The 25,918-nt window shown below is 36.9% G+C and overlaps 1 protein-coding gene across 1 annotated transcript in view; it reads right to left on the reverse strand.

The window, feature by feature from the left end:
* Positions 1–2,402: 2,402 nt before the first annotated feature.
* LOC134750780 (uncharacterized) overlaps positions 2,403–25,918 on the reverse strand; it is a 116,971-nt gene continuing 93,455 nt past the window's right edge. The window contains exons 2-4 of the mRNA XM_063686023.1: positions 5,312–5,409; positions 4,477–4,630; positions 2,403–2,416 (exon numbers count right to left, since the gene is read on the reverse strand). Of these exons, the coding sequence (XP_063542093.1) occupies positions 2,403–2,416; positions 4,477–4,630; positions 5,312–5,409 (266 nt within the window). The remainder of the gene's footprint in view (positions 2,417–4,476; positions 4,631–5,311; positions 5,410–25,918) is intronic.

A 25,918-nucleotide genomic window follows, 5' to 3' on the forward strand; every position in this document is an offset into this window, starting at 1 on the left:
TTATAATGTGCGGTTCTCGCATGGGACTGCGCGCCAAACCAGCCGGGCAGCGATCCAAATTTAAAACACCTATTTCTACATTTTATACGTACGTACGCTTTTAACACCAGCCGACCAGTATAATGTGACATTCCACTTCTCGGTATCCACTCAAACTAGACACGTGCTAAGTCACTTTAAATTGGGTAATGAGGGATCTTTATAAATGGTTCAATCGAGTTTTCTATCAAATCTGCGTTGTAAAAGGGGATCGACGTCCCGTCACGGGACAGTAAACTTTTGCCGACTTCAAACTTTGATCGTTGACGAAAAATGTTTACATCCCGAATCTTGTACTTTTGTGACGTCCGATGTAATTAGCTATCTCCATTACCCAGGATATGTGTGAAAGAGAAGCAGCTAATGCTATCGACGCAAAATGATGGTATTCTTTTGGCATTCATTGGTAATAGAAAACAGATAAAGAACATCACATGATCAGCGTAACAACAATATCAAATTAATTATAAAAAGTCATAAGACTTATAAGATCACGCCTTTTAGGCCGAGAGTCAACTTCGGTGAATGACCGCGCTATATTTTTATTTAATTTTTTCACAACGGCCCACATAACAATCCTAAGAGCGTTTTCATCACATCGTCCGATCCGATATCGGATGTAGGATCCTACATTTACAATGTCGGGCCGCGGCGTGTAGGTACTTGCAACGCCGGTGCGCCCGCCGCCTGTTCAGCGCCACACTACAGCAAACACTATGCCTGATACACATTATACGCACACAAACAAAAATTATCGGTCCGACCGCTGACTGGAAGTCTGACATAGCTAAAATTATCGGAAGTACCAATCCGATATCGGAAGTTGAAAGGCCCCTAAGAGGAAGATATAGGATTTTTTGCCATGCAGATTTCTTAAATGAATAAATAAATACAGAAAAACACATTATTACTTCTATCCAATATCCAATAATATCGGATTGGACAATGTGAAAACACTCATAGTATTCAGTGCTGCCACATTTCCATCTCCTATATTCATGTGGTAAAAATCAAGTCCTGAATACGACCTTTAAACGAATCGTCAGAGGAAGTTGACTCGTACTGTCGTAAACAAATCGCACTGAATACCAATCAACTCGCAAATAAGTAACAAACGTCGCCTGTCTTTGTTTATATCCAACGCATCCAACGCCTTCAAAGATAGGGTTGTCAGGTGTCAGTGTTCCGGAAATGTCAGAATTTTTTATCATATCTTCGGTTTAATTTTACAAGCATTTATTTATTTATTAAATTTAAGTTATTTAATATTATAGGCCCAAAAAAATTTATTAACCAAAAAAAGGCACGCCATCAGATCCACAGCGCAGGCTTCGTCACAATTACCCATAATTAGTGTTATTTAATTTGCCCTGTTAGTTAGTGTGAAGATGAAATTTTGCATACATATGTAAATCGGATAACAATGCCATATTATTATGACACGGAGCTGATCTGATGATGGATATAGAAGGTGTCCATGGGAACTGTGTTAAAACAACGCAAACGAATTGTGTTTACGGTTGTTAGAATTGTCTCGATGAGTATTAGTTGAAAAGAAAAGTAAAGTCAGCGATAAAAGCTTGTAAAAAAACTTATTTTAACTTTATTAAACATACATCCTAAGTCATACTATTTAACGTTTATGTACCTACTTCTCGACATGTGTGACGTGACTTTATGCCTGCCGTATGGTCTCAAGAGTAACCTTTTGCTACGTGATTCAAGATTATTCATTTCTAAGAATAGATGATGTTCGCAAATTCACGACCAAAACGTCGAGAGGTAAATAAATTAAATACGTGATTAAACAAGCCCTGCCTATTAATTAAGTATAATTTTGTCTTTTAATTATATTATTGCGATGTCTTTAAGATCACTGGATACAGTGTACTAAGGCAGTTATTATTTCTGTTTTTATTTTTAAAATAATGAAAAAAAATCCGTTTATAAGACAAATTGCCCCAGGATAATTTTGAGCCAAAAGAAATATTCAAAATGCTGTCTTTTTTACTGAGATTTACTGAGGTGTGCCAATAAAGAGTATTCTGTCTAACTATCTATCTAATAATCAAGAATTTTTGAGATTCATTACTGGGAACCCCATTCAAAGCTCCGTTTGTTTGCTTTGCGTTTGCAAGCACGCTTCAATAGTTTGATTCAAAGGGTGGTAAATGTATGGAGTATATGAAAAGCCTTTCCCGGCGTGTAAATAATGGCACTTTTTAAAATAAAATATACTGCACGAACGAACTCGAAGTACGCTTACAAAAGAATTGAATTTAGAGTTTCGTTCTTTGTATATCAGATTCTTTAGAACAAATGAATGTTTACTATCCTTTGCCTTGCATTTTGATTCTGTGTGGTTAAGAGTCTCTTACTGCAATGAGATAAAGTCTATTTTTACTTGAATAGTTTTAACAGTCTAAGGAAACAAACTAAATTCAATCACTAAAAATTAGTCGTTATCATAAATTCCGTTGAAATTAAAGAAATAGGCAGACATTCGGGGCAAATTAATATGCTGTCAAATTTTGATCAAAGCTTGAATCCAAGAATAATAAATATTATAGTTTGTTTACACAGCTTTTCAATTTAAAGAGATCGAACCTCAGGAATCAGGATCGAATACACCATCGCAATATCAACAATACAGAGGAGCGTTAGATCAGCGCCTAATAAACCGTATAGCAAATGCACGTTCAGTGATGTTTGCTTCTATCAGAGACAAAGGGTACGATGGTCGTCTATTTTAGGCGATTTACCAAAATAAATCGTACAAGATGCCAAGATTAGATGTTTCCGACTTTCCATTCAGTAATCGGTTATCTGATTGGAAAGTAACACTCTTTTTCGAAGCTGGCTACAAAAAAAAATAGGACTGAAGATTGAAGATTATCCTACTACTAATTTTATTAACCTAAATATATTAAGTAAGTACTAGATTTTGCGCGCGACTTCGTCTGCGTGGAGTTAGTAATTTGGGCAGCGTATTTTTTATCCAATCTGCTTTTTATCGATTTCCCACACAAAATTCCACCCCCCTTTTCACCCCAATAAATGATAATTTCTAGGATAAAAACTACCCTATGTCCTTCCCAGGGACTCATATACTATCTCTATACCAAATTTCAACTAAATTGGTTCAGGGGTTTAAGCGTGAAGTGGTAACAGACAGACAGACAGATAGACACACTTTCGCATTTATAATATTTGTATGGATATGAAAATTTTGTATGTTTGGATATTTGGACATTTGTATACAATGCGTGCAAAAACGGCTTAATGGATTTTGATAAAATTGGGCACATAGATAGGTTATATATAAGGTTATAACGTAGAAAAGGGCATAGGATATATGCACCCCCTAAAGTGGCGCAATAGGGGTCCAAGAGTACCTACTAAAGGGACAGTTAAACGACTTCTACACCAATGAAGTCGCGGGGTACAAACGTACCAATAGTTGTGAATACGGTGCCGGTGCCGGAGTAAAACATGGAGTTGATGAACGTCCACGTGGACCGCGTGGTGTTATTGTCCGGCAGTTTCGTGAATCACTCATTCACGTTCTCGTAAAGGTTAGTTATACAAACTTACCAATAGTTGTGAATATGGTGCCGGAGCAAAACATGGAGTTGATGAACGTCCACGTGGTGCGCGTGGTGTCGTTGTCCGGCAGTTTTGTGATTCTCTTCTCGTAGTTTAATTACATTACAAACGTACCAATAATTGTGAATATGGTGCCGGAGTAAAATATGGAGTTGCCGAACGTCCATATATGTCGTGCATGTGGTTTTGTCCGGCAGTTCGTGAATCACTCATTCACGTTCTCGTAGAGGTTAGTTATACAAACTTACCAATAGATGTGAATATGGTGCCGGAGTTAAACATGGAGTTGATGAACGTCCACGTGGTGCGCGTGGTGTCGTTGTCCGGCAGTTTTGTGATTCTCTTCTCGTAGTTTAGTTACATTACAAAGAGAGGTATGGGCACTGTGAATGACATCTCGCTTTGTGTGGTAGGGCACAGGACAGCGGATGTTATTCCAGATCTAGAGCAGAGCCCAACTGGGGAGGTACCTCCACCTTACAGAAAACCGCAGCCAAATAACACTAGACCCTACTAATAGTGTTGTGTTCCTGCCGGTGAGTAAGGTTGCCAGAGCTCGAGGGAGAGGAGTGTTAGGGTCGGCAACGCGCATGTAACTCCTCTGGAGTTGCAGGCGTACATAGGCTATGGAGACTGCTTAACATCAGGCGGGCCGTATGCTTGTTTGCCACCGACGAAGTATAAAAAAAAACCTAAGTACCAATAGTTGTGAATATGGTGCCGGAGTAAAACATGGAGTTGCCGAACGTCCATGTCGTGCATGTGGTGTTGTCCGGCAGTTTCGTGAATCACTCATTCACGTTCTCGTAGAGGTTAGTTATACGAACTTACCAATAGTTGTGAATATGGTGCCGGAGTAAAACATGGAGTTGATGAATGTCCAAGTCGTGCGCGTGGTGTTGTTGTCCGGCAGTTTTGTGATGCACTCACTGACGTCTTTCTCGTATAGCTCCAGTTTTGACACTATGAAGGTGTAGTTTTCGTCCTGCAAGGGAAAATAGTTTGGTTAAAACTTTAAAATGTCAACGCTCCGTATTACCATAGAGTAACTTATACTAGAGCGGTACTGTCATAGTAAATTTTGTAACCCCAGTAAATTCACTGCCATCTGTCGACACACTTGAAAACTAAAAATAAATATTTATAAAAATACGATAAAATGTATTTAAATATGGATAAATGATTTTTTTATTTGCATTAATTATTTTTATATGATTTTGACCCATGTTCTTTCACTGGTATGCGTTAAAATTATAAATAACAAACGAAACAGTCAACGCCCTCTATACGAGTGTAGGCCAAAACTAGTGGCGCCATCTGATCGAGAATCAAATTTTCGTGATTTTCGAGGCACGTTTTTTCCTTAGACTGTATCCATCTATTACGGAGTTATATCTATCTTTGGTATTACATATGGCTGAGATGAAGGAACATTGATAAATGATATGATATCAAACAATTAAAAGATTATAAGCGTTAAATAATTTGATATACTTAGTATTGTTCAAATAGCTAGGGTAGACAAATGTCATCTCAATAAAAATTTGTGAGGTTTTGCATTAAATTGTATAGTGATGGCAACTGTCACCGTACCCAAGCTACTTGAAAAATACTATACGTAGGTTGCCAAAACGACCCTACCGGACTTAATAATCATTTTACTAACCCTTAATGCTGTATTTTTGACCACAAAATCATGGACCGTTTTTGCGAAGTCTTTCCGAATATCGCCCAACTGCTTGTCGTATTTCTCTTCATGAGGACCTGAAAATGAAAAATTTGTTTAAATTAGGCATTTATAATATAATTTGATAACCATTAATAAATCAATTTTCTTAGATTGCAGAGCAAAAGGAAAAAGAGAGATTGCTGCATATGTAATGTTTTATAAAGTAGGTAAGTTTTTAATCAAGGTATTTTAATGGAACCAAGAATCAACTCTAAGGCGCACGCACCCATATTAATTAAATAAATAAATATTTTGTAAATCATACGGCTATTCTTATTACGCTACGTCTTACGCAAGCGAACAACTCGCGAACGCGTAGCGGCGCGGCGCGGCGGGGCGGGCCCACGGCGGGCGTTCGCGTTCGCAACGAGATCGCCCACGTAGGACACTTCTATAGATATCAAAGGATTGATTCTCATTCGGCTCATTTCGCCGTTAAACGTAAGTTTGGCGAACCTAGTACTTATTAGTTTAAAATGTACTGCATACTTTTTTGAAAATAAATAAAAAAAACATTTGAAAATCCCTCGCGTACCTACTATTAGTTACAAGTCATGCTATACTGTTTTTCTACGTTTAACTGAGGCAGAAAACTGATTTGTATAAGTAAGTAAAAATGTAATAAATAAACTAATTTTAGTGTGCACAGCACACAAGCACTTAGCGGGTTTTTCACAAACAGGCGCATTTGCGTTTCGCCAGATCTCGATATAGACCCAATACTAATATACTACACTTGCCAAACATTTCACAATCAAACCACAATTCCAGATTCATGTAGAAACCGCATCCGTCATTCACAGTCAATTTAATAATTGTGGTTATAGATAGATCTGAAACGCTGTCAGTCTGTCATTGCCTGTTGCTTGAACAAACTGTAACGGCCCGGCCACGGCAGCGGCGAGCGGCGGCCATAGGTTGGAGCGAGACACAGCGATCGGACCACTCGTTCCCACCTATGGCCGCCGCTCGCCGCTGCCGCCGCCGCGGTGTGAGGTGAGTTGCTTATCGACCGCCATCTTGGTGATATCGAGTCGTGATATTTTTTTGTTTTTGCTCATTAACGTTGTTTAAAGTGTAATACTGATAGCCTATTATGCAGTAAAATAATGAGGAAGTGTGCGGATAATGAAGAATTAATCTAGATACGAGTTTATCCACCGTTCTGGCGTCAACGCCAAGTAGCTCCACGTGGCCCTTGTATAGTCCTGCTATCGCTTTACAAGAGCTTATAATATAACTACCGAACAACGTTGCGCTCTATGAGCATTTGCACAATTCCTATTACCAAATCAAAATACGTCATCATTGGCATAATCCTTCCTGAACCTACAATAGGGGAGTCACATTTTTATTTAAAAAAAGCTGTAACTGTCATTGGTGGACCTTATGTTAATGCAATAAGGATTATGAATAAGTTAACAGTGACAATGGAACTCCAGCCTGCCGACTGCCAGTCTCCCGCCTCGACTTTAGCCGACACTATAGGGATCGTGCATAAACTGTAGGGGGCAGCACAGGAGACGTCAGATTTTTGGCGCGAGGCGTAAATGTGTAGTTTATGCTTCCAAAGTAGCCCACAAGATGGCAGCACTTGCTTTGGCGTGAAGTGTCAATGTACATGTGATGTAAATGTTTATGGTTCCGATTCAGGCCACAAGATGGCAGACCCTCCAACGCGCACGGTCCCTATATTATATATATTTGACTACTAGTCGAATCAGTTTCTTTTTTTGAATTGTCAAAACGATTTTGCTACTATGGAACTTATACGAAACACTAGTATGTGACGTCACGATCAAATTACCTACTCTTTATAGTTTTATACGGGTTTTAAAATAGAAATTGTGTCTAAAAATAATTGCTGTCTACGTTTCTCTATCAATCTTCTGGTGCTTTATTTCATGCATGGTGTAAAATAGTTTATTTTAAATACAGTCAAATACCCTGCTAAAGACGGAAACCTCGTAACTGCTCCGGGGGAGTTAAGAGATTTGCAACTTTATGTTATTACTAAGGTTGCAAATCCTTAATGTCCTTGAAATCGAGTTACGAGGTTGGCGACTTTAGAAGATGATAGATTGGATGTTCAGTTCGTATTAATGGTAATATGTTTAGTTTGTTGAGATATTTAACTTATATTAGGCAAGGAACAAAATGGTTTATTGTAAAAGTAACTTTTTTTATCATCAACGAACAAAATGAAGTTTGAAATAAAGAGGATTACTAAGAAGAAAAACCAATCTATCTAGCAAAGTTCTTTTCCTGAAAATAAAAAACGGTTTTTATTTGATCGGTAACCCTTAAATATCTGGGTTCTTTTGAACCACCTACATTTTTGCCTCACTGAAATTTAACTCACAAAGAACTTAATTATTTAAATTTCCAATTATAAAATACCGAACAGGATAAGTAATTGAAAATAACAAATCCTTAGACGAGCCAAGAACGGCATCTGAATACCTTATATTCCTGGAGAATACCTTATAATCCTTGAGAATACCTTATAATCCGCGTGAAATAATCGCCTTACCCAAATAGCTGGTAAATATTTAATTGAAGGCTGGCAATAACCCCCTTATTCATAAAACTTTACGGGCCTGATTTAGTTAAATTATGTTTTATCCCTTTCTTACAAATACATATTTACATAAGTCAAAATAACAGACAAAGACAAACGATTCATAACTAATTCAGGCCAGTAACGCGTTTATGAATAACGCCATTATATGTACATATAAAAGATTGTTTTATTTCCGTAATCTAACCTTGTAGGGGAAGGTAATTCTTGGTGGAGGATTCAAATGGGCGAGTGCGCTAGAAGAGATGGATATGTTCACGTGACTTTTTATTCCATACCTTTTTGGGGTTCCGTGCACATTTCTCTTATTTTTCAATTAAGTAACTGGCACATTAAACCCGCGTTGCGAGTAAGTTACCATGTCATTATATATTTATGGCGTATTCATAAACGCGTTACAGGCCTGAATTAGCTATGAATCGTTTGTCTTTATCTGTCATTTTGACTTATGTATTTTTATGAAAGGGATAAAACATAATTTAACTAAATCAGGCCCGTTAAGTTTTATGAATAAGGGGGTCAGAGTATTGCCAAAAAAACGCTGTTCTTATGTATACATTACATTTTCTCTAAATCAGTACAATTATGTATATATTTCAATATTGTTCTGATCAGTAATATTTCAATATGTTTAAAAAACTTATTATTTTCTAAAAGAGAATGACCTTTTTTCTTAAACAGGAATAGATTCGTCGTGGTCGTCGATCTCGCCCGTATCCCTGTTCCAGTGACTAGCCCATCCAACCGCGGTTTGCGAGTAAGTCACAGTGTCATATTTCACTATTATGTCTTGACGCCTTTCTTGTTTATCGAACTATCCTATCCAATTCATTATCTTGTCGAAAAGACAATGATCTATTATCTATCTATTCTAGTAGTACTCGGTGAATAGGAATAGATTCTTCTTGGCGTTTTGCTTGGTCGTTAAACTTGTACGTATACCTGTTCAAGTAACTGGCGCATCTAAACGCGCATTACGAGTAAATAAGTCACGGCGTCATATTTCACTATTATTCTTGTCGAAAGGAGACTGATCTATTCGGTGAATAGGAATAGATTTGTCTTGTCATCTCGCTTGTTTGTCAAATAATGGCATCGGGGATAATGGAAGGTATGACTGGTTAGGAGGATCCGGTGACATTTTATATTAAGGGTTCCATAGGTGCCAAACGGAAGCCTGTTAGTGTTATTTGTTGCCCCTCCCCCATTTCATCTCCACATTATTAATATACTGCTATGGTTCATGTCATGTCCCAGAGCCTACCTAGCGCCACCGGAGAGATTAGGAACTATTATTTTCAGCTGAAAGCTTGTCAATTTTGCAACAGTTCTGCCATAAGAGATTGTCGCCCTTTCTACCATAGCACAAACCATACCTGTTACTGTGTGTTGTTGTGTCGTCCATACCTGTTAGTTATCCTCACAGACATGGAAACTATAATAATATAAAGGAGCCAAATCTCTATGTATGAAAAGTGTCCATCAAAAAACAGTAATTAGGCGGCGCCACCATACACCGAAATACTACCAAAAACAACCTACGTAATTTGGTCGGGTTATTTTTTGCCTTATATGGTTCATGTTATACTCATGTCCCAGAGCCTAACTAGCGCCACCGGAGAGATTAGGAACTATTATTTAAAGCTGAAAGCGGTCACTTTTGCAACAATTCTGCCATAAGAGATTGGCATCCTTTCTATACCATCCATAACTATGCGTAAGCATAAATTTTAGGTCTGTGGTTATCCTGCGCCTTCCGTGCAGTCATCGTGCAGTCCATGTTTGTCAGTGAAGATAAAAAAAGCCTATCTATGGAATATTTGTTTTTCTTTTTTAAATTGACCTGTGATAGACCCTAGTTCCGCCTGATAGGAACAGGAGGAGAAAAAGCGACTTTGTTTTATATTATGTAGTGATAAATAAAATAGTAGTTTAAGCTTCAAGCTCAAACATTTTACACTTTCAAGTTTCAACACTACCTACCCTATTTTCTTTCTTTCTTTAGGAATTTTCAACGTATTTTTCGGAGCTCGTGTTCTTGACATACCGGGATGGAAAAATGTTAAACACTTGTGCTTGAGCCAACTCGGGAGACCATGTTTAAACAGGTACATGCATTAAAATGTAAGGTATTTAAATTTTCGGAAAAATAAAGCTGCCTTACAAATTCTATTCTTCCATTTGGAAATGATAAAAGTTTTAGTTTTTGTTTTTATGAATACGTACCTACAAATGTCAGTAGGCCGAGCACATGATTGATGCACGAGATAGACTACCCGTCTTTTACTAACTGTATGAATTAAAGAGGGACGGGTAGTCTATGTCGCGGCGAGATACTCTCGCGCCAATCATGTGCTAGCCCGGCTGTACAAATTAATACTTACTTCAGAAGCAAAATGTTATTTTACGAGTAGGTAGCTTTAAATGTACTTGTTTGAAAAACTCAAATAAGACTTATTTGAGTTTTCTAAGCTACAGCTAGTAAGCGAATCTACATTAACGACCTTGCAAAAGCTTTATTAGCCTTGTACTCCCCTGTTTTACCTATCATAAGTATTATTCTACCTCCCTACTTAAACGTTTGCGTAGTTACATCCTTTTTGTATTAACTTAGAGGATATAACCAAACGGAGGCGCCATGTCTGTAATTTTCTGTACAAAACAGTCTGCCGATTTTTCCGGAGGAGGGGAACGTCAAAAATGTATACGTAACGTAAAAATAGCCATGTCAGATAAACGTCAGTCCATACATTGTGTATGAACTGACGTACGCCTGTTAATGGCTACTCCGTTAGGTCATATCCTCTAAGTATTTTGATGAATTATTCTCCCAAAACTAAAAAGATAACCCACAGCAGCGTTTGTAGGTACTAGGTACTATTTATTCCCGAACCTTACCTAGTGCCATAGGTAGTTTCATATATTCCAGACGACTAACCTTACGGCACATTCTAGCCAGCCACTAAGGTCGCTATGGAATCTCTTGATAAATACAAGTATTTACGTTTTTTTATTTAATTTGTTTCCTGTCTCTTTCGCACTCGTGCAATACTTCGATTATCTATTCATGTCACTCAATGTCATTCCAAATGATACGAGTAATGTGTGGTCTGCATCACCGTGAGCGTCATTCTAGATCTGTTGCAAAGTGCATGGTGGTCGAACTAAAAGCAATAATCGCACTTGACGTGAAAATACTGGATGTTTGGTTGACCGAGTGCCAAGCTGTTATAGTACTTAAAGCCATTTGGAACTTGATTTCACTCAATTACCACTTACTACCTCACCAGGGTTTTGGTATTAATATAACTAGAGAATTTGAACTCGCAGTAAGTTCTCCTTTTAAGCTACTAGCTTTTGCCTGTGACTTCGTCTGCGTGGAGTTAGTAGTTTGGGTAGCTTATTTTTTGTCCAATATGCTTTTTATCGATTTCCGATACAAACTTCCACCCCCTTAAATTATGATTTCTGGGATAAAAAAAACCACTGATTCTGATTCACTGATTCTGGTGTAATGATTCAAATTAAATAATTGAATTGAATTGAAAAACTACCCTAAGATGTCCTTCCCCGGGACTCAAACTATCTCTATACCAAATTTCAACTACTTAAATCCGTTCAGCGGTTTAAGCGTGAAGAGGTAACAGACAGACACCCTTTCGCATTTATAATATTATAGTATGGATATTAGATGGATAGTAGGGATTTCCCGGCGCTTTTGTCCACAAATTGCGTATGAACTTTATCAATGTAGGTACCAATCCGTACACGGCGGGAAAAAATTGAGAAATTTGAACCTTATGTATTTCTATTCTGAGTTCAAATTTCTTCAATTTTATATCTTGAGTTATCAACTTCCTCTCGCCGTGCAGTACCGCATTAACCTAAAGTATTTACCGGCGTGAAGTTAGCAGCCTAAAGCTGGCAGCCCAAGATAATCCAACCAAATTAAGATGTCATTTTATATACCTCCTGTACACTCACATATTAAGCATTTTCAAGAGCATATACAACATGTTTTTAAAAGAAATTTTACTTTTTTATCACAACTGAAAGTGTTAAGCCCAAAAAGGGCCAAATTATTCACAAAACACATAGGGCAGCTAACTTCACAAACAGGCAGCCTACAACGTTTCTTCAATGGTTTCGTTATTTTTAGGGACACTGTCCAGATTACACATTGCTTCTAGTATCGTAAGAAGCGGCATAAAAAACTCTTTCAAATGAGGTATAAGTCGTGAACATTGAAAGAGTATGGCTACCTCAAAATCCAGAATAACACCCAGCAGCCTAAAACTTTTTCAGAGTTTGTCAAGATTTCGATGAGAAGCTGTCTAGATTACACTTTGTGTCTAGTATCGTAAGAAGCGGCATCAAAAACTCTTTCAAATGAGGTATAATTCGTGAACATTGAAAGAGTATGGCTTCCTCAAAATCCAGAATAACACCCAGCAGCCTAAAACATTTTCAGAGTTTGTCAAGATTTCGATGAGAAGCTGTCTAGATTACACTTTGTGTTTAGTATCGTAAGAAGCGGCATCAAAAACTCTTTCAAATGAGATATAATTCGTGAACATTGAAAGAGTATGGCTACCACAAAATCCAGAATAACACCCAGCAGCCTAAAACTTTTTCAGAGTTTGTCAAGATTTCGATGAGAAGCTGTCTAGATTACACTTTGTGTCTAGTATCGTAAGAAGCGGCATCAAAAACTCTTTCAAATGAGATATAATTCGTGAACATTGAAAGAGTATGGCTACCTCAAAATCCAGAATAACACCCAGCAGCCTAAAACTTTTTCAGAGTTTGTCAAGATTTCGATGAGAAGCTGTCTAGATTACACTTTGTGTCTAGTATCGTAAGAAGCGGCATCAAAAACTCTTTCAAATGAGATATAATTCGTAAACATTGAAATAGTATGGCTACCTCAAAATCCAGAATAACACCCAGCAGCCTAAAACTTTTTCAGAGTTTGTCAAGATTTCGATGAGAAGCTGTCTAGATTACACTTTGTGTCTAGTATCGTAAGAAGCGGCATCAAAAACTCTTTCAAATGAGATATAATTCGTGAACATTGAAAGAGTATGGCTACCTCAAAATCCAGAATAACACCCAGCAGCCTAAAACTTTTTCAGAGTTTGTCAAGATTTCGATGAGAAGCTGTCTAGATTACACTTTGTGTCTAGTATCGTAAGAAGCGGCATCAAAAACTCTTTCAAATAAGATATAATTCGTGAACATTGAAAGAGTATGGCTACCTCAAAATCCAGAATAACACCCAGCAGCCTAAAACTTTTTCAGTTTGTCAGATTTCGATGAGAAGCTGTCTACATTACACTTTGTGTCTAGTATCGTAAGAAGCGGCATCAAAAACTCTTTCAAATGAGATATAATTCGTGAACATTGAAAGAGTATGGCTACCTCAAAATCCAGAATAACACCCAGCAGCCTAAAACTTTTTCAGAGTTTGTCAAGATTTCGATGAGAAGCTGTCTAGATTACACTTTGTGTCTAGTATCGTAAGAAGCGGCATCAAAAACTCTTTCAAATGAGATATAATTTGTGAACATTGAAAGAGTACGGCTACCTCAAAATCCAGAATAACACCCAGCAGCCTAAAACTTTTTCAGAGTTTGTCAAGATTTCGATGAGAAGCTGTCTAGATTACACTTTGTGTCTAGTATCGTAAGAAGCGGCATCAAAAACTCTTTCAAATGAGATATAATTCGTGAACATTGAAAGAGTATGGCTACCTCAAAATCCAGAATAACACCCAGCAGCCTAAAACTTTTTCAGAGTTTGTCAAGATTTCGATGAGAAGCTGTCTAGATTACACTTTGTGTCTAGTATCGTAAGAAGCGGCATCAAAAACTCTTTCAAATGAGATATAATTCGTAAACATTGAAATAGTATGGCTACCTCAAAATCCAGAATAACACCCAGCAGCCTAAAACTTTTTCAGAGTTTGTCAAGATTTCGATGAGAAGCTGTCTAGATTACACTTTGTGTCTAGTATCGTAAGAAGCGGCATCAAAAACTCTTTCAAATGAGATATAATTCGTGAACATTGAAAGAGTATGGCTACCTCAAAATCCAGAATAACACCCAGCAGCCTAAAACTTTTTCAGAGTTTGTCAAGATTTCGATGAGAAGCTGTCTAGATTACACTTTGTGTCTAGTATCGTAAGAAGCGGCATCAAAAACTCTTTCAAATAAGATATAATTCGTGAACATTGAAAGAGTATGGCTACCTCAAAATCCAGAATAACACCCAGCAGCCTAAAACTTTTTCAGTTCGTCAAGATTTCGATGAGAGGCTGTCTACATTACACTTTGTGCATTACATTACATTACATTACATTACAGTACATTACAGTACATTACAATCAATTTTTTTTTACGATAAGCAATTGAAATTAGAGTTTAAATGGATTTGTTATACAATTTCCATTCTGATATTTGACTCTCCATTCCATAAATAAAGATTCTTTTGCTTGAATTGTTAATTGAAAGTACCCTCAACATATACTATAAAAATGTATACATAGTCATGTTTTAAAAAAAACATGCATTTTACTTTCCTCGTATTCGAAATGAAAAGTAGAGTGTTTAACTCGGGTGAAAGGCATCCTTTCTGCCTCGGACTATTGGCGCTCTCACTGCGTTCGAGCGCCAAAATACCTCGGTAGAAATTAATGCCTTTCATCCCTTGGTTAACAATCTACTATTCTGTAACTCTTTGAACATTTCATGATTTACATTTAAACGAGGAACGTACCCGCAGAGCTTAGACTTGTCTCGCGCAGTCATTGTACGTTGAAACTTCTTATCCAAGCTTGCTACGGTGAACTCGTAGGTATAAAACAGTTCCTTTTTAGTTTCGATCCCGACAAAAAGACAATTCGACACGATTTCTTTTCCAACAGGCTTCAAATTTAAACTTTCTATTATATCGCGACGTAAATAAGACTTCTGTGCGCCCGAATCAATAAAGCATCGTACCGGTATACATTTCTTATCGTATTCCTGGGTTCGAATCCCGGCAGAGGCATTTATTTGCGTGATGGCCACGAATATTTGAAGGGTACACGGAAAGAACATGTCTAGTCACTTTTTTCGGAAAATGAGATTTTCATTTCAAAATGTAGAGCTCTTAATGAACTATTAGTTATATCTTTTGCTACCACTGTATAATATATGTAACACAACTTTTTTTTTAGTTAAAAAAGACCTGGTCACGGAATTACCATACATTTTGACATGGTTCCAAATTTTAAAACCGCGATTACTCAACATGTTACTAAATTGACTAGACATGTTCTTTCCGTGTACCCTTAATTTGTTCTTGCGTCTTGGATGTTTTTTATACAAATTCATTTGAAGTAAGAAGCGGCATGAAAAACTCTTTCAAATGAGGTATAATTCGTGAACATTGAAAGACCGTGGCTACCTCAAAATCCAGAATAACACCCAGCAGCCTAAAACTTTTTCAGAGTTTGTCAAGATTTCGATGAGAAGCTGTCGAGATTACACTTTGTGTCCAGTATCGTAAGAAGCGGCATCAAAAACTCTTTCAAATGAGATATAATTCGTGAACATTGAAAGAGTATGGCTACCTCAAAATCCAGAATAACACCCAGCAGCCTAAAACTTTTTCAGAGTTTGTCAAGATTTCGATGAGAAGCTGTCTAGATTACACTTTGTGTCTAGTATCGTAAGAAGCGGCATCAAAAACTCTTTCAAATAAGATATAATTCGTGAACATTGAAAGAGTATGGCTACCTCAAAATCCAGAATAACACCCAGCAGCCTAAAACTTTTTCAGTTCGTCAAGATTTCGATGAGAGGCTGTCTACATTACACTTTGTGCATTACATTACATTACATTACATTACAGTACATTACAGTACATTACAATCAATTTTTTTTTACGATAAGCAATTGAAATTAGAGTTTAAATGGATTTGTTATACAATTTCCATTCTGATATTTGACTCTCCATTCCATAAATAAAGATTCTTTTGCTTGAATTGTTAATTGAAAGTACCCTCAACATATACTATAAAAATGTATACATAGTCATGTTTTAAAAAAAACATGCATTTTACTTTCCTCGTATTCGAAATGAAAAGTAGAGTGTTTAACTCGGGTGAAAGGCATCCTTTCTGCCTCGGACTATTGGCGCTCTCACTGCGTTCGAGCGCCAAAATACCTCGGTAGAAATTAATGCCTTTCATCCCTTGGTTAACAATCTACTATTCTGTAACTCTTTGAACATTTCATGATTTACATTTAAACGAGGAACGTACCCGCAGAGCTTAGACTTGTCTCGCGCAGTCATTGTACGTTGAAACTTCTTATCCAAGCTTGCTACGGTGAACTCGTAGGTATAAAACAGTTCCTTTTTAGTTTCGATCCCGACAAAAAGACAATTCGACACGATTTCTTTTCCAACAGGCTTCAAATTTAAACTTTCTATTATATCGCGACGTAAATAAGACTTCTGTGCGCCCGAATCAATAAAGCATCGTACCGGTATACATTTCTTATCGTATTCCTGGGTTCGAATCCCGGCAGAGGCATTTATTTGCGTGATGGGCACGAATATTTGAAGGGTACACGGAAAGAACATGTCTAGTCACTTTTTTCGGAAAATGAGATTTTCATTTCAAAATGTAGAGCTCTTAATGAACTATTAGTTATATCTTTTGCTACCACTGTATAATATATGTAACACAACTTTTTTTTTAGTTAAAAAAGACCTGGTCACGGAATTACCATACATTTTGACATGGTTCCAAATTTTAAAACCGCGATTACTCAACATGTTACTAAATTGACTAGACATGTTCTTTCCGTGTACCCTTAATTTGTTCTTGCGTCTTGGATGTTTTTTATACAAATTCATTTGAAGTAAGAAGCGGCATGAAAAACTCTTTCAAATGAGGTATAATTCGTGAACATTGAAAGACCGTGGCTACCTCAAAATCCAGAATAACACCCAGCAGCCTAAAACTTTTTCAGAGTTTGTCAAGATTTCGATGAGAAGCTGTCGAGATTACACTTTGTGTCCAGTATCGTAAGAAGCGGCATCAAAAACTCTTTCAAATAAGATATAATTCGTGAACATTGAAAGAGTATGGCTACCTCAAAATCCAGAATAACACAAAGCAGCCTAAAACTTTTTCAGAGTTTGTCAAGATTTCGATGAGAAGCTGTCTAGATTACACTTTGTGTCTAGTATCGTAAGAAGCGGCATCAAAAACTCTTTCAAATGAGATATAATTCGTGAACATTGAAAGAGTATGGCTACCTGAAAATCCAGAATAACACCCAGCAGCCTAAAACTTTTTCAGAGTTTGTCAAGATTTCGATGAGAAGCTGTCTAGATTACACTTTGTGTCTAGTATCGTAAGAAGCGGCATCAAAAACTCTTTCGAATGAGATATAATTCGTGAACATTGAAAGAGTATGGCTACCTCAAAATCCAGAATAACACCCAGCAGCCTAAAACTTTTTCAGAGTTTGTCAAGATTTCGATGAGAAGCTGTCTAGATTACACTTTGTGTCTAGTATCGTAAGAAGCGGCATCAAAAACTCTTTCGAATGAGATATAATTCGTGAACATTGAAAGAGTATGGCTACCTCAAAATCCAGAATAACACCCAGCAGCCTAAAACTTTTTCAGAGTTTGTCAAGATTTCGATGAGAAGCTGTCTAGATTACACTTTGTGTCTAGTATCGCAAGAAGCGGCATCAAAAACTCTTTCAAATGAGATATAATTCGTGAACATTGAAAGAGTACGGCTACCTCAAAATCCAGAATAACACCCAGCAGCCTAAAACTTTTTCAGAGTTTGTCAAGATTTCGATGAGAAGCTGTCTAGATTACACTTTGTGTCTAGTATTGTAAGAAGCGGCATCAAAAACTCTTTCGAATGAGATATAATTCGTGAACATTGAAAGAGTATGGCTACCTCAAAATCCAGAATAACACCCAGCAGCCTAAAACTTTTTCAGAGTTTGTCAAGATTTCGATGAGAAGCTGTCTAGATTACACTTTGTGTCTAGTATCGTAAGAAGCGGCATCAAAAACTCTTTCAAATGAGATATAATTCGTGAACATTGAAAGAGTATGGCTACCTCAAAATCCAGAATAACACCCAGCAGCCTAAAACTTTTTCAGAGTTTGTCAAGATTTCGATGAGAAGCTGTCTAGATTACACTTTGTGTCTAGTATCGTAAGAAGCGGCATCAAAAACTCTTTCAAATAAGATATAATTCGTGAACATTGAAAGAGTATGGCTACCTCAAAATCCAGAATAACACCCAGCAGCCTAAAACTTTTTCAGTTTGTCAGATTTCGATGAGAAGCTGTCTACATTACACTTTGTGTCTAGTATCGTAAGAAGCGGCATCAAAAACTCTTTCAAATGAGATATAATTCGTGAACATTGAAAGAGTATGGCTACCTCAAAATCCAGAATAACACCCAGCAGCCTAAAACTTTTTCAGTTTGTCAGATTTCGATGAGAAGCTGTCTACATTACACTTTGTGTCTAGTATCGTAAGAAGCGGCATCAAAAACTCTTTCAAATGAGATATAATTCGTGAACATTGAAAGAGTATGGCTACCTCAAAATCCAGAATAACACCCAGCAGCCTAAAACTTTTTCAGAGTTTGTCAAGATTTCGATGAGAAGCTGTCTAGATTACACTTTGTGTCTAGTATCGTAAGAAGCGGCATCAAAAACTCTTTCAAATAAGATATAATTCGTGAACATTGAAAGAGTATGGCTACCTCAAAATCCAGAATAACACCCAGCAGCCTAAAACTTTTTCAGTTTGTCAGATTTCGATGAGAAGCTGTCTACATTACACTTTGTGTCTAGTATCGTAAGAAGCGGCATCAAAAACTCTTTCAAATGAGATATAATTCGTGAACATTGAAAGAGTATGGCTACCTCAAAATCCAGAATAACACCCAGCAGCCTAAAACTTTTTCAGAGTTTGTCAAGATTTCGATGAGAAGCTGTCTAGATTACACTTTGTGTCTAGTATCGTAAGAAGCGGCATCAAAAACTCTTTCAAATGAGATATAATTTGTGAACATTGAAAGAGTACGGCTACCTCAAAATCCAGAATAACACCCAGCAGCCTAAAACTTTTTCAGAGTTTGTCAAGATTTCGATGAGAAGCTGTCTAGATTACACTTTGTGTCTAGTATCGTAAGAAGCGGCATCAAAAACTCTTTCAAATGAGATATAATTCGTGAACATTGAAAGAGTATGGCTACCTCAAAATCCAGAATAACACCCAGCAGCCTAAAACTTTTTCAGAGTTTGTCAAGATTTCGATGAGAAGCTGTCTAGATTACACTTTGTGTCTAGTATCGTAAGAAGCGGCATCAAAAACTCTTTCAAATGAGATATAATTCGTAAACATTGAAATAGTATGGCTACCTCAAAATCCAGAATAACACCCAGCAGCCTAAAACTTTTTCAGAGTTTGTCAAGATTTCGATGAGAAGCTGTCTAGATTACACTTTGTGTCTAGTATCGTAAGAAGCGGCATCAAAAACTCTTTCAAATGAGATATAATTCGTGAACATTGAAAGAGTATGGCTACCTCAAAATCCAGAATAACACCCAGCAGCCTAAAACTTTTTCAGAGTTTGTCAAGATTTCGATGAGAAGCTGTCTAGATTACACTTTGTGTCTAGTATCGTAAGAAGCGGCATCAAAAACTCTTTCAAATAAGATATAATTCGTGAACATTGAAAGAGTATGGCTACCTCAAAATCCAGAATAACACCCAGCAGCCTAAAACTTTTTCAGTTCGTCAAGATTTCGATGAGAGGCTGTCTACATTACACTTTGTGCATTACATTACATTACATTACATTACAGTACATTACAGTACATTACAATCAATTTTTTTTTACGATAAGCAATTGAAATTAGAGTTTAATTGGATTTGTTATACAATTTCCATTCTGATATTTGACTCTCCATTCCATAAATAAAGATTCTTTTGCTTGAATTGTTAATTGAAAGTACCCTCAACATATACTATAAAAATGTATACATAGTCATGTTTTAAAAAAAACATGCATTTTACTTTCCTCGTATTCGAAATGAAAAGTAGAGTGTTTAACTCGGGTGAAAGGCATCCTTTCTGCCTCGGACTATTGGCGCTCTCACTGCGTTCGAGCGCCAAAATACCTCGGTAGAATTTAATGCCTTTCATCCCTTGGTTAACAATCTACTATTCTGTAACTCTTTGAACATTTCATGATTTACATTTAAACGAGGAACATACCCGCAGAGCTTAGACTTGTCTCGCGCAGTCATTGTACGTTGAAACTTCTTATCCAAGCTTGCTACGGTGAACTCGTAGGTATAAAACAGTTCCTTTTTAGTTTCGATCCCGACAAAAAGACAATTCGACACGATTTCTTTGCCAACAGGCTTCAAATTTAAACTTTCTATTATATCGCGACGTAAATAAGACTTCTGTGCGCCCGAATCAATAAAGCATCGTACCGGTATACATTTCTTATCGTATTCCTGGGTTCGAATCCCGGCAGAGGCATTTATTTGCGTGATGGGCACGAATATTTGAAGGGTACACGGAAAGAACATGTCTAGTCACTTTTTTCGGAAAATGAGATTTTCATTTCAAAATGTAGAGCTCTTAATGAACTATTAGTTATATCTTTTGCTACCACTGTATAATATATGTAACACAACTTTTTTTTTAGTTAAAAAAGACCTGGTCACGGAATTACCATACATTTTGACATGGTTCCAAATTTTAAAACCGCGATTACTCAACATGTTACTAAATTGACTAGACATGTTCTTTCCGTGTACCCTTAATTTGTTCTTGCGTCTTGGATGTTTTTTATACAAATTCATTTGAAGTAAGAAGCGGCATGAAAAACTCTTTCAAATGAGGTATAATTCGTGAACATTGAAAGACCGTGGCTACCTCAAAATCCAGAATAACACCCAGCAGCCTAAAACTTTTTCAGAGTTTGTCAAGATTTCGATGAGAAGCTGTCGAGATTACACTTTGTGTCTAGTATCGTAAGAAGCGGCATCAAAAACTCTTTCAAATGAGATATAATTCGTGAACATTGAAAGAGTACGGCTACCTCAAAATCCAGAATAACACCCAGCAGCCTAAAACTTTTTCAGAGTTTGTCAAGATTTCGATGAGAAGCTGTCTAGATTACACTTTGTGTCTAGTATCGTAAGAAGCGGCATCAAAAACTCTTTCAAATAAGATATAATTCGTGAACATTGAAAGAGTATGGCTACCTCAAAATCCAGAATAACACCCAGCAGCCTAAAACTTTTTCAGTTTGTCAGATTTCGATGAGAAGCTGTCTACATTACACTTTGTGTCTAGTATCGTAAGAAGCGGCATCAAAAACTCTTTCAAATGAGATATAATTCGTGAACATTGAAAGAGTATGGCTACCTCAAAATCCAGAATAACACCCAGCAGCCTAAAACTTTTTCAGAGTTTGTCAAGATTTCGATGAGAAGCTGTCTAGATTACACTTTGTGTCTAGTATCGTAAGAAGCGGCATCAAAAACTCTTTCAAATAAGATATAATTTGTGAACATTGAAAGAGTATGGCTACCTCAAAATCCAGAATAACACCCAGCAGCCTAAAACTTTTTCAGTTTGTCAGATTTCGATGAGAAGCTGTCTACATTACACTTTGTGTCTAGTATCGTAAGAAGCGGCATCAAAAACTCTTTCAAATGAGATATAATTCGTGAACATTGAAAGAGTATGGCTACCTCAAAATCCAGAATAACACCCAGCAGCCTAAAACTTTTTCAGTTTGTCAGATTTCGATGAGAAGCTGTCTACATTACACTTTGTGTCTAGTATCGTAAGAAGCGGCATCAAAAACTCTTTCAAATGAGATATAATTCGTGAACATTGAAAGAGTATGGCTACCTCAAAATCCAGAATAACACCCAGCAACCTAAAACTTTTTCAGAGTTTGTCAAGATTTCGATGAGAAGCTGTCTAGATTACACTTTGTGTCTAGTATCGTAAGAAGCGGCATCAAAAACTCTTTCAAATAAGATATAATTCGTGAACATTGAAAGAGTATGGCTACCTCAAAATCCAGAATAACACCCAGCAGCCTAAAACTTTTTCAGTTTGTCAGATTTCGATGAGAAGCTGTCTACATTACACTTTGTGTCTAGTATCGTAAGAAGCGGCATCAAAAACTCTTTCAAATGAGATATAATTCGTGAACATTGAAAGAGTATGGCTACCTCAAAATCCAGAATAACACCCAGCAGCCTAAAACTTTTTCAGAGTTTGTCAAGATTTCGATGAGAAGCTGTCTAGATTACACTTTGTGTCTAGTATCGTAAGAAGCGGCATCAAAAACTCTTTCAAATGAGATATAATTTGTGAACATTGAAAGAGTACGGCTACCTCAAAATCCAGAATAACACCCAGCAGCCTAAAACTTTTTCAGAGTTTGTCAAGATTTCGATGAGAAGCTGTCTAGATTACACTTTGTGTCTAGTATCGTAAGAAGCGGCATCAAAAACTCTTTCAAATGAGATATAATTCGTGAACATTGAAAGAGTATGGCTACCTCAAAATCCAGAATAACACCCAGCAGCCTAAAACTTTTTCAGAGTTTGTCAAGATTTCGATGAGAAGCTGTCTAGATTACACTTTGTGTCTAGTATCGTAAGAAGCGGCATCAAAAACTCTTTCAAATGAGATATAATTCGTAAACATTGAAATAGTATGGCTACCTCAAAATCCAGAATAACACCCAGCAGCCTAAAACTTTTTCAGAGTTTGTCAAGATTTCGATGAGAAGCTGTCTAGATTACACTTTGTGTCTAGTATCGTAAGAAGCGGCATCAAAAACTCTTTCAAATGAGATATAATTCGTGAACATTGAAAGAGTATGGCTACCTCAAAATCCAGAATAACACCCAGCAGCCTAAAACTTTTTCAGAGTTTGTCAAGATTTCGATGAGAAGCTGTCTAGATTACACTTTGTGTCTAGTATCGTAAGAAGCGGCATCAAAAACTCTTTCAAATAAGATATAATTCGTGAACATTGAAAGAGTATGGCTACCTCAAAATCCAGAATAACACCCAGCAGCCTAAAACTTTTTCAGTTCGTCAAGATTTCGATGAGAGGCTGTCTACATTACACTTTGTGCATTACATTACATTACATTACATTACAGTACATTACAGTACATTACAATCAATTTTTTTTTACGATAAGCAATTGAAATTAGAGTTTAAATGGATTTGTTATACAATTTCCATTCTGATCTCCATTCCATAAATAAAGATTCTTTTGCTTGAATTGTTAATTGAAAGTACCCTCAACATATACTATAAAAATGTATACATAGTCATGTTTTAAAAAAAACATGCATTTTACTTTCCTCGTATTCGAAATGAAAAGTAGAGTGTTTAACTCGGGTGAAAGGCATCCTTTCTGCCTCGGACTATTGGCGCTCTCACTGCGTTCGAGCGCCAAAATACCTCGGTAGAAATTAATGCCTTTCATCCCTTGGTTAACAATCTACTATTCTGTAACTCTTTGAACATTTCATGATTTACATTTAAACGAGGAACGTACCCGCAGAGCTTAGACTTGTCTCGCGCAGTCATTGTACGTTGAAACTTCTTATCCAAGCTTGCTACGGTGAACTCGTAGGTATAAAACAGTTCCTTTTTAGTTTCGATCCCGACAAAAAGACAATTCGACACGATTTCTTTTCCAACAGGCTTCAAATTTAAACTTTCTATTATATCGCGACGTAAATAAGACTTCTGTGCGCCCGAATCAATAAAGCATCGTACCGGTATACATTTCTTATCGTATTCCTGGGTTCGAATCCCGGCAGAGGCATTTATTTGCGTGATGGGCACGAATATTTGAAGGGTACACGGAAAGAACATGTCTAGTCACTTTTTTCGGAAAATGAGATTTTCATTTCAAAATGTAGAGCTCTTAATGAACTATTAGTTATATCTTTTGCTACCACTGTATAATATATGTAACACAACTTTTTTTTTAGTTAAAAAAGACCTGGTCACGGAATTACCATACATTTTGACATGGTTCCAAATTTTAAAACCGCGATTACTCAACATGTTACTAAATTGACTAGACATGTTCTTTCCGTGTACCCTTAATTTGTTCTTGCGTCTTGGATGTTTTTTATACAAATTCATTTGAAGTAAGAAGCGGCATGAAAAACTCTTTCAAATGAGGTATAATTCGTGAACATTGAAAGACCGTGGCTACCTCAAAATCCAGAATAACACCCAGCAGCCTAAAACTTTTTCAGAGTTTGTCAAGATTTCGATGAGAAGCTGTCGAGATTACACTTTGTGTCTAGTATCGTAAGAAGCGGCATCAAAAACTCTTTCAAATGAGATATAATTCGTGAACATTGAAAGAGTACGGCTACCTCAAAATCCAGAATAACACCCAGCAGCCTAAAACTTTTTCAGAGTTTGTCAAGATTTCGATGAGAAGCTGTCTAGATTACACTTTGTGTCTAGTATCGTAAGAAGCGGCATCAAAAACTCTTTCAAATAAGATATAATTCGTGAACATTGAAAGAGTATGGCTACCTCAAAATCCAGAATAACACCCAGCAGCCTAAAACTTTTTCAGTTTGTCAGATTTCGATGAGAAGCTGTCTACATTACACTTTGTGTCTAGTATCGTAAGAAGCGGCATCAAAAACTCTTTCAAATGAGATATAATTCGTGAACATTGAAAGAGTATGGCTACCTCAAAATCCAGAATAACACCCAGCAGCCTAAAACTTTTTCAGTTTGTCAGATTTCGATGAGAAGCTGTCTACATTACACTTTGTGTCTAGTATCGTAAGAAGCGGCATCAAAAACTCTTTCAAATGAGATATAATTCGTGAACATTGAAAGAGTATGGCTACCTCAAAATCCAGAATAACACCCAGCAGCCTAAAACTTTTTCAGAGTTTGTCAAGATTTCGATGAGAAGCTGTCTAGATTACACTTTGTGTCTAGTATCGTAAGAAGCGGCATCAAAAACTCTTTCAAATAAGATATAATTCGTGAACATTGAAAGAGTATGGCTACCTCAAAATCCAGAATAACACCCAGCAGCCTAAAACTTTTTCAGTTTGTCAGATTTCGATGAGAAGCTGTCTACATTACACTTTGTGTCTAGTATCGTAAGAAGCGGCATCAAAAACTCTTTCAAATGAGATATAATTCGTGAACATTGAAAGAGTATGGCTACCTCAAAATCCAGAATAACACCCAGCAGCCTAAAACTTTTTCAGAGTTTGTCAAGATTTCGATGAGAAGCTGTCTAGATTACACTTTGTGTCTAGTATCGTAAGAAGCGGCATCAAAAACTCTTTCAAATGAGATATAATTTGTGAACATTGAAAGAGTACGGCTACCTCAAAATCCAGAATAACACCCAGCAGCCTAAAACTTTTTCAGAGTTTGTCAAGATTTCGATGAGAAGCTGTCTAGATTACACTTTGTGTCTAGTATCGTAAGAAGCGGCATCAAAAACTCTTTCAAATGAGATATAATTCGTGAACATTGAAAGAGTATGGCTACCTTATTTCTCTACATCTGTCAAATACCATTTTCAATCTACGGTCGTGTTCCTCCTTAGAACTGCCGTAAATAAGTAAATCGTCTACAAATAAACAAACACCTGGAATGTCGTCGAAGTGCTCATACATTTTTTTATGAAACACTTCCGATGCAGATGAAATTCCGAAAGGAAGACGCAAGAATTTATATCTACCGAAACTGGTATTAAATGTACAAAGGTCTGTACTATCAGCATGTAATTTTAGTTGCCAGAAACCCTGTTTGGCATCCAAAGTACTGAAATACTTGGATCCACCTAGATTAGCTGTAATTTC

This window comes from Cydia strobilella, chromosome 20, assembly GCF_947568885.1.
Source record: "Cydia strobilella chromosome 20, ilCydStro3.1, whole genome shotgun sequence".
NCBI classification, from domain to species: Eukaryota; Metazoa; Arthropoda; class Insecta; order Lepidoptera; family Tortricidae; genus Cydia; species Cydia strobilella.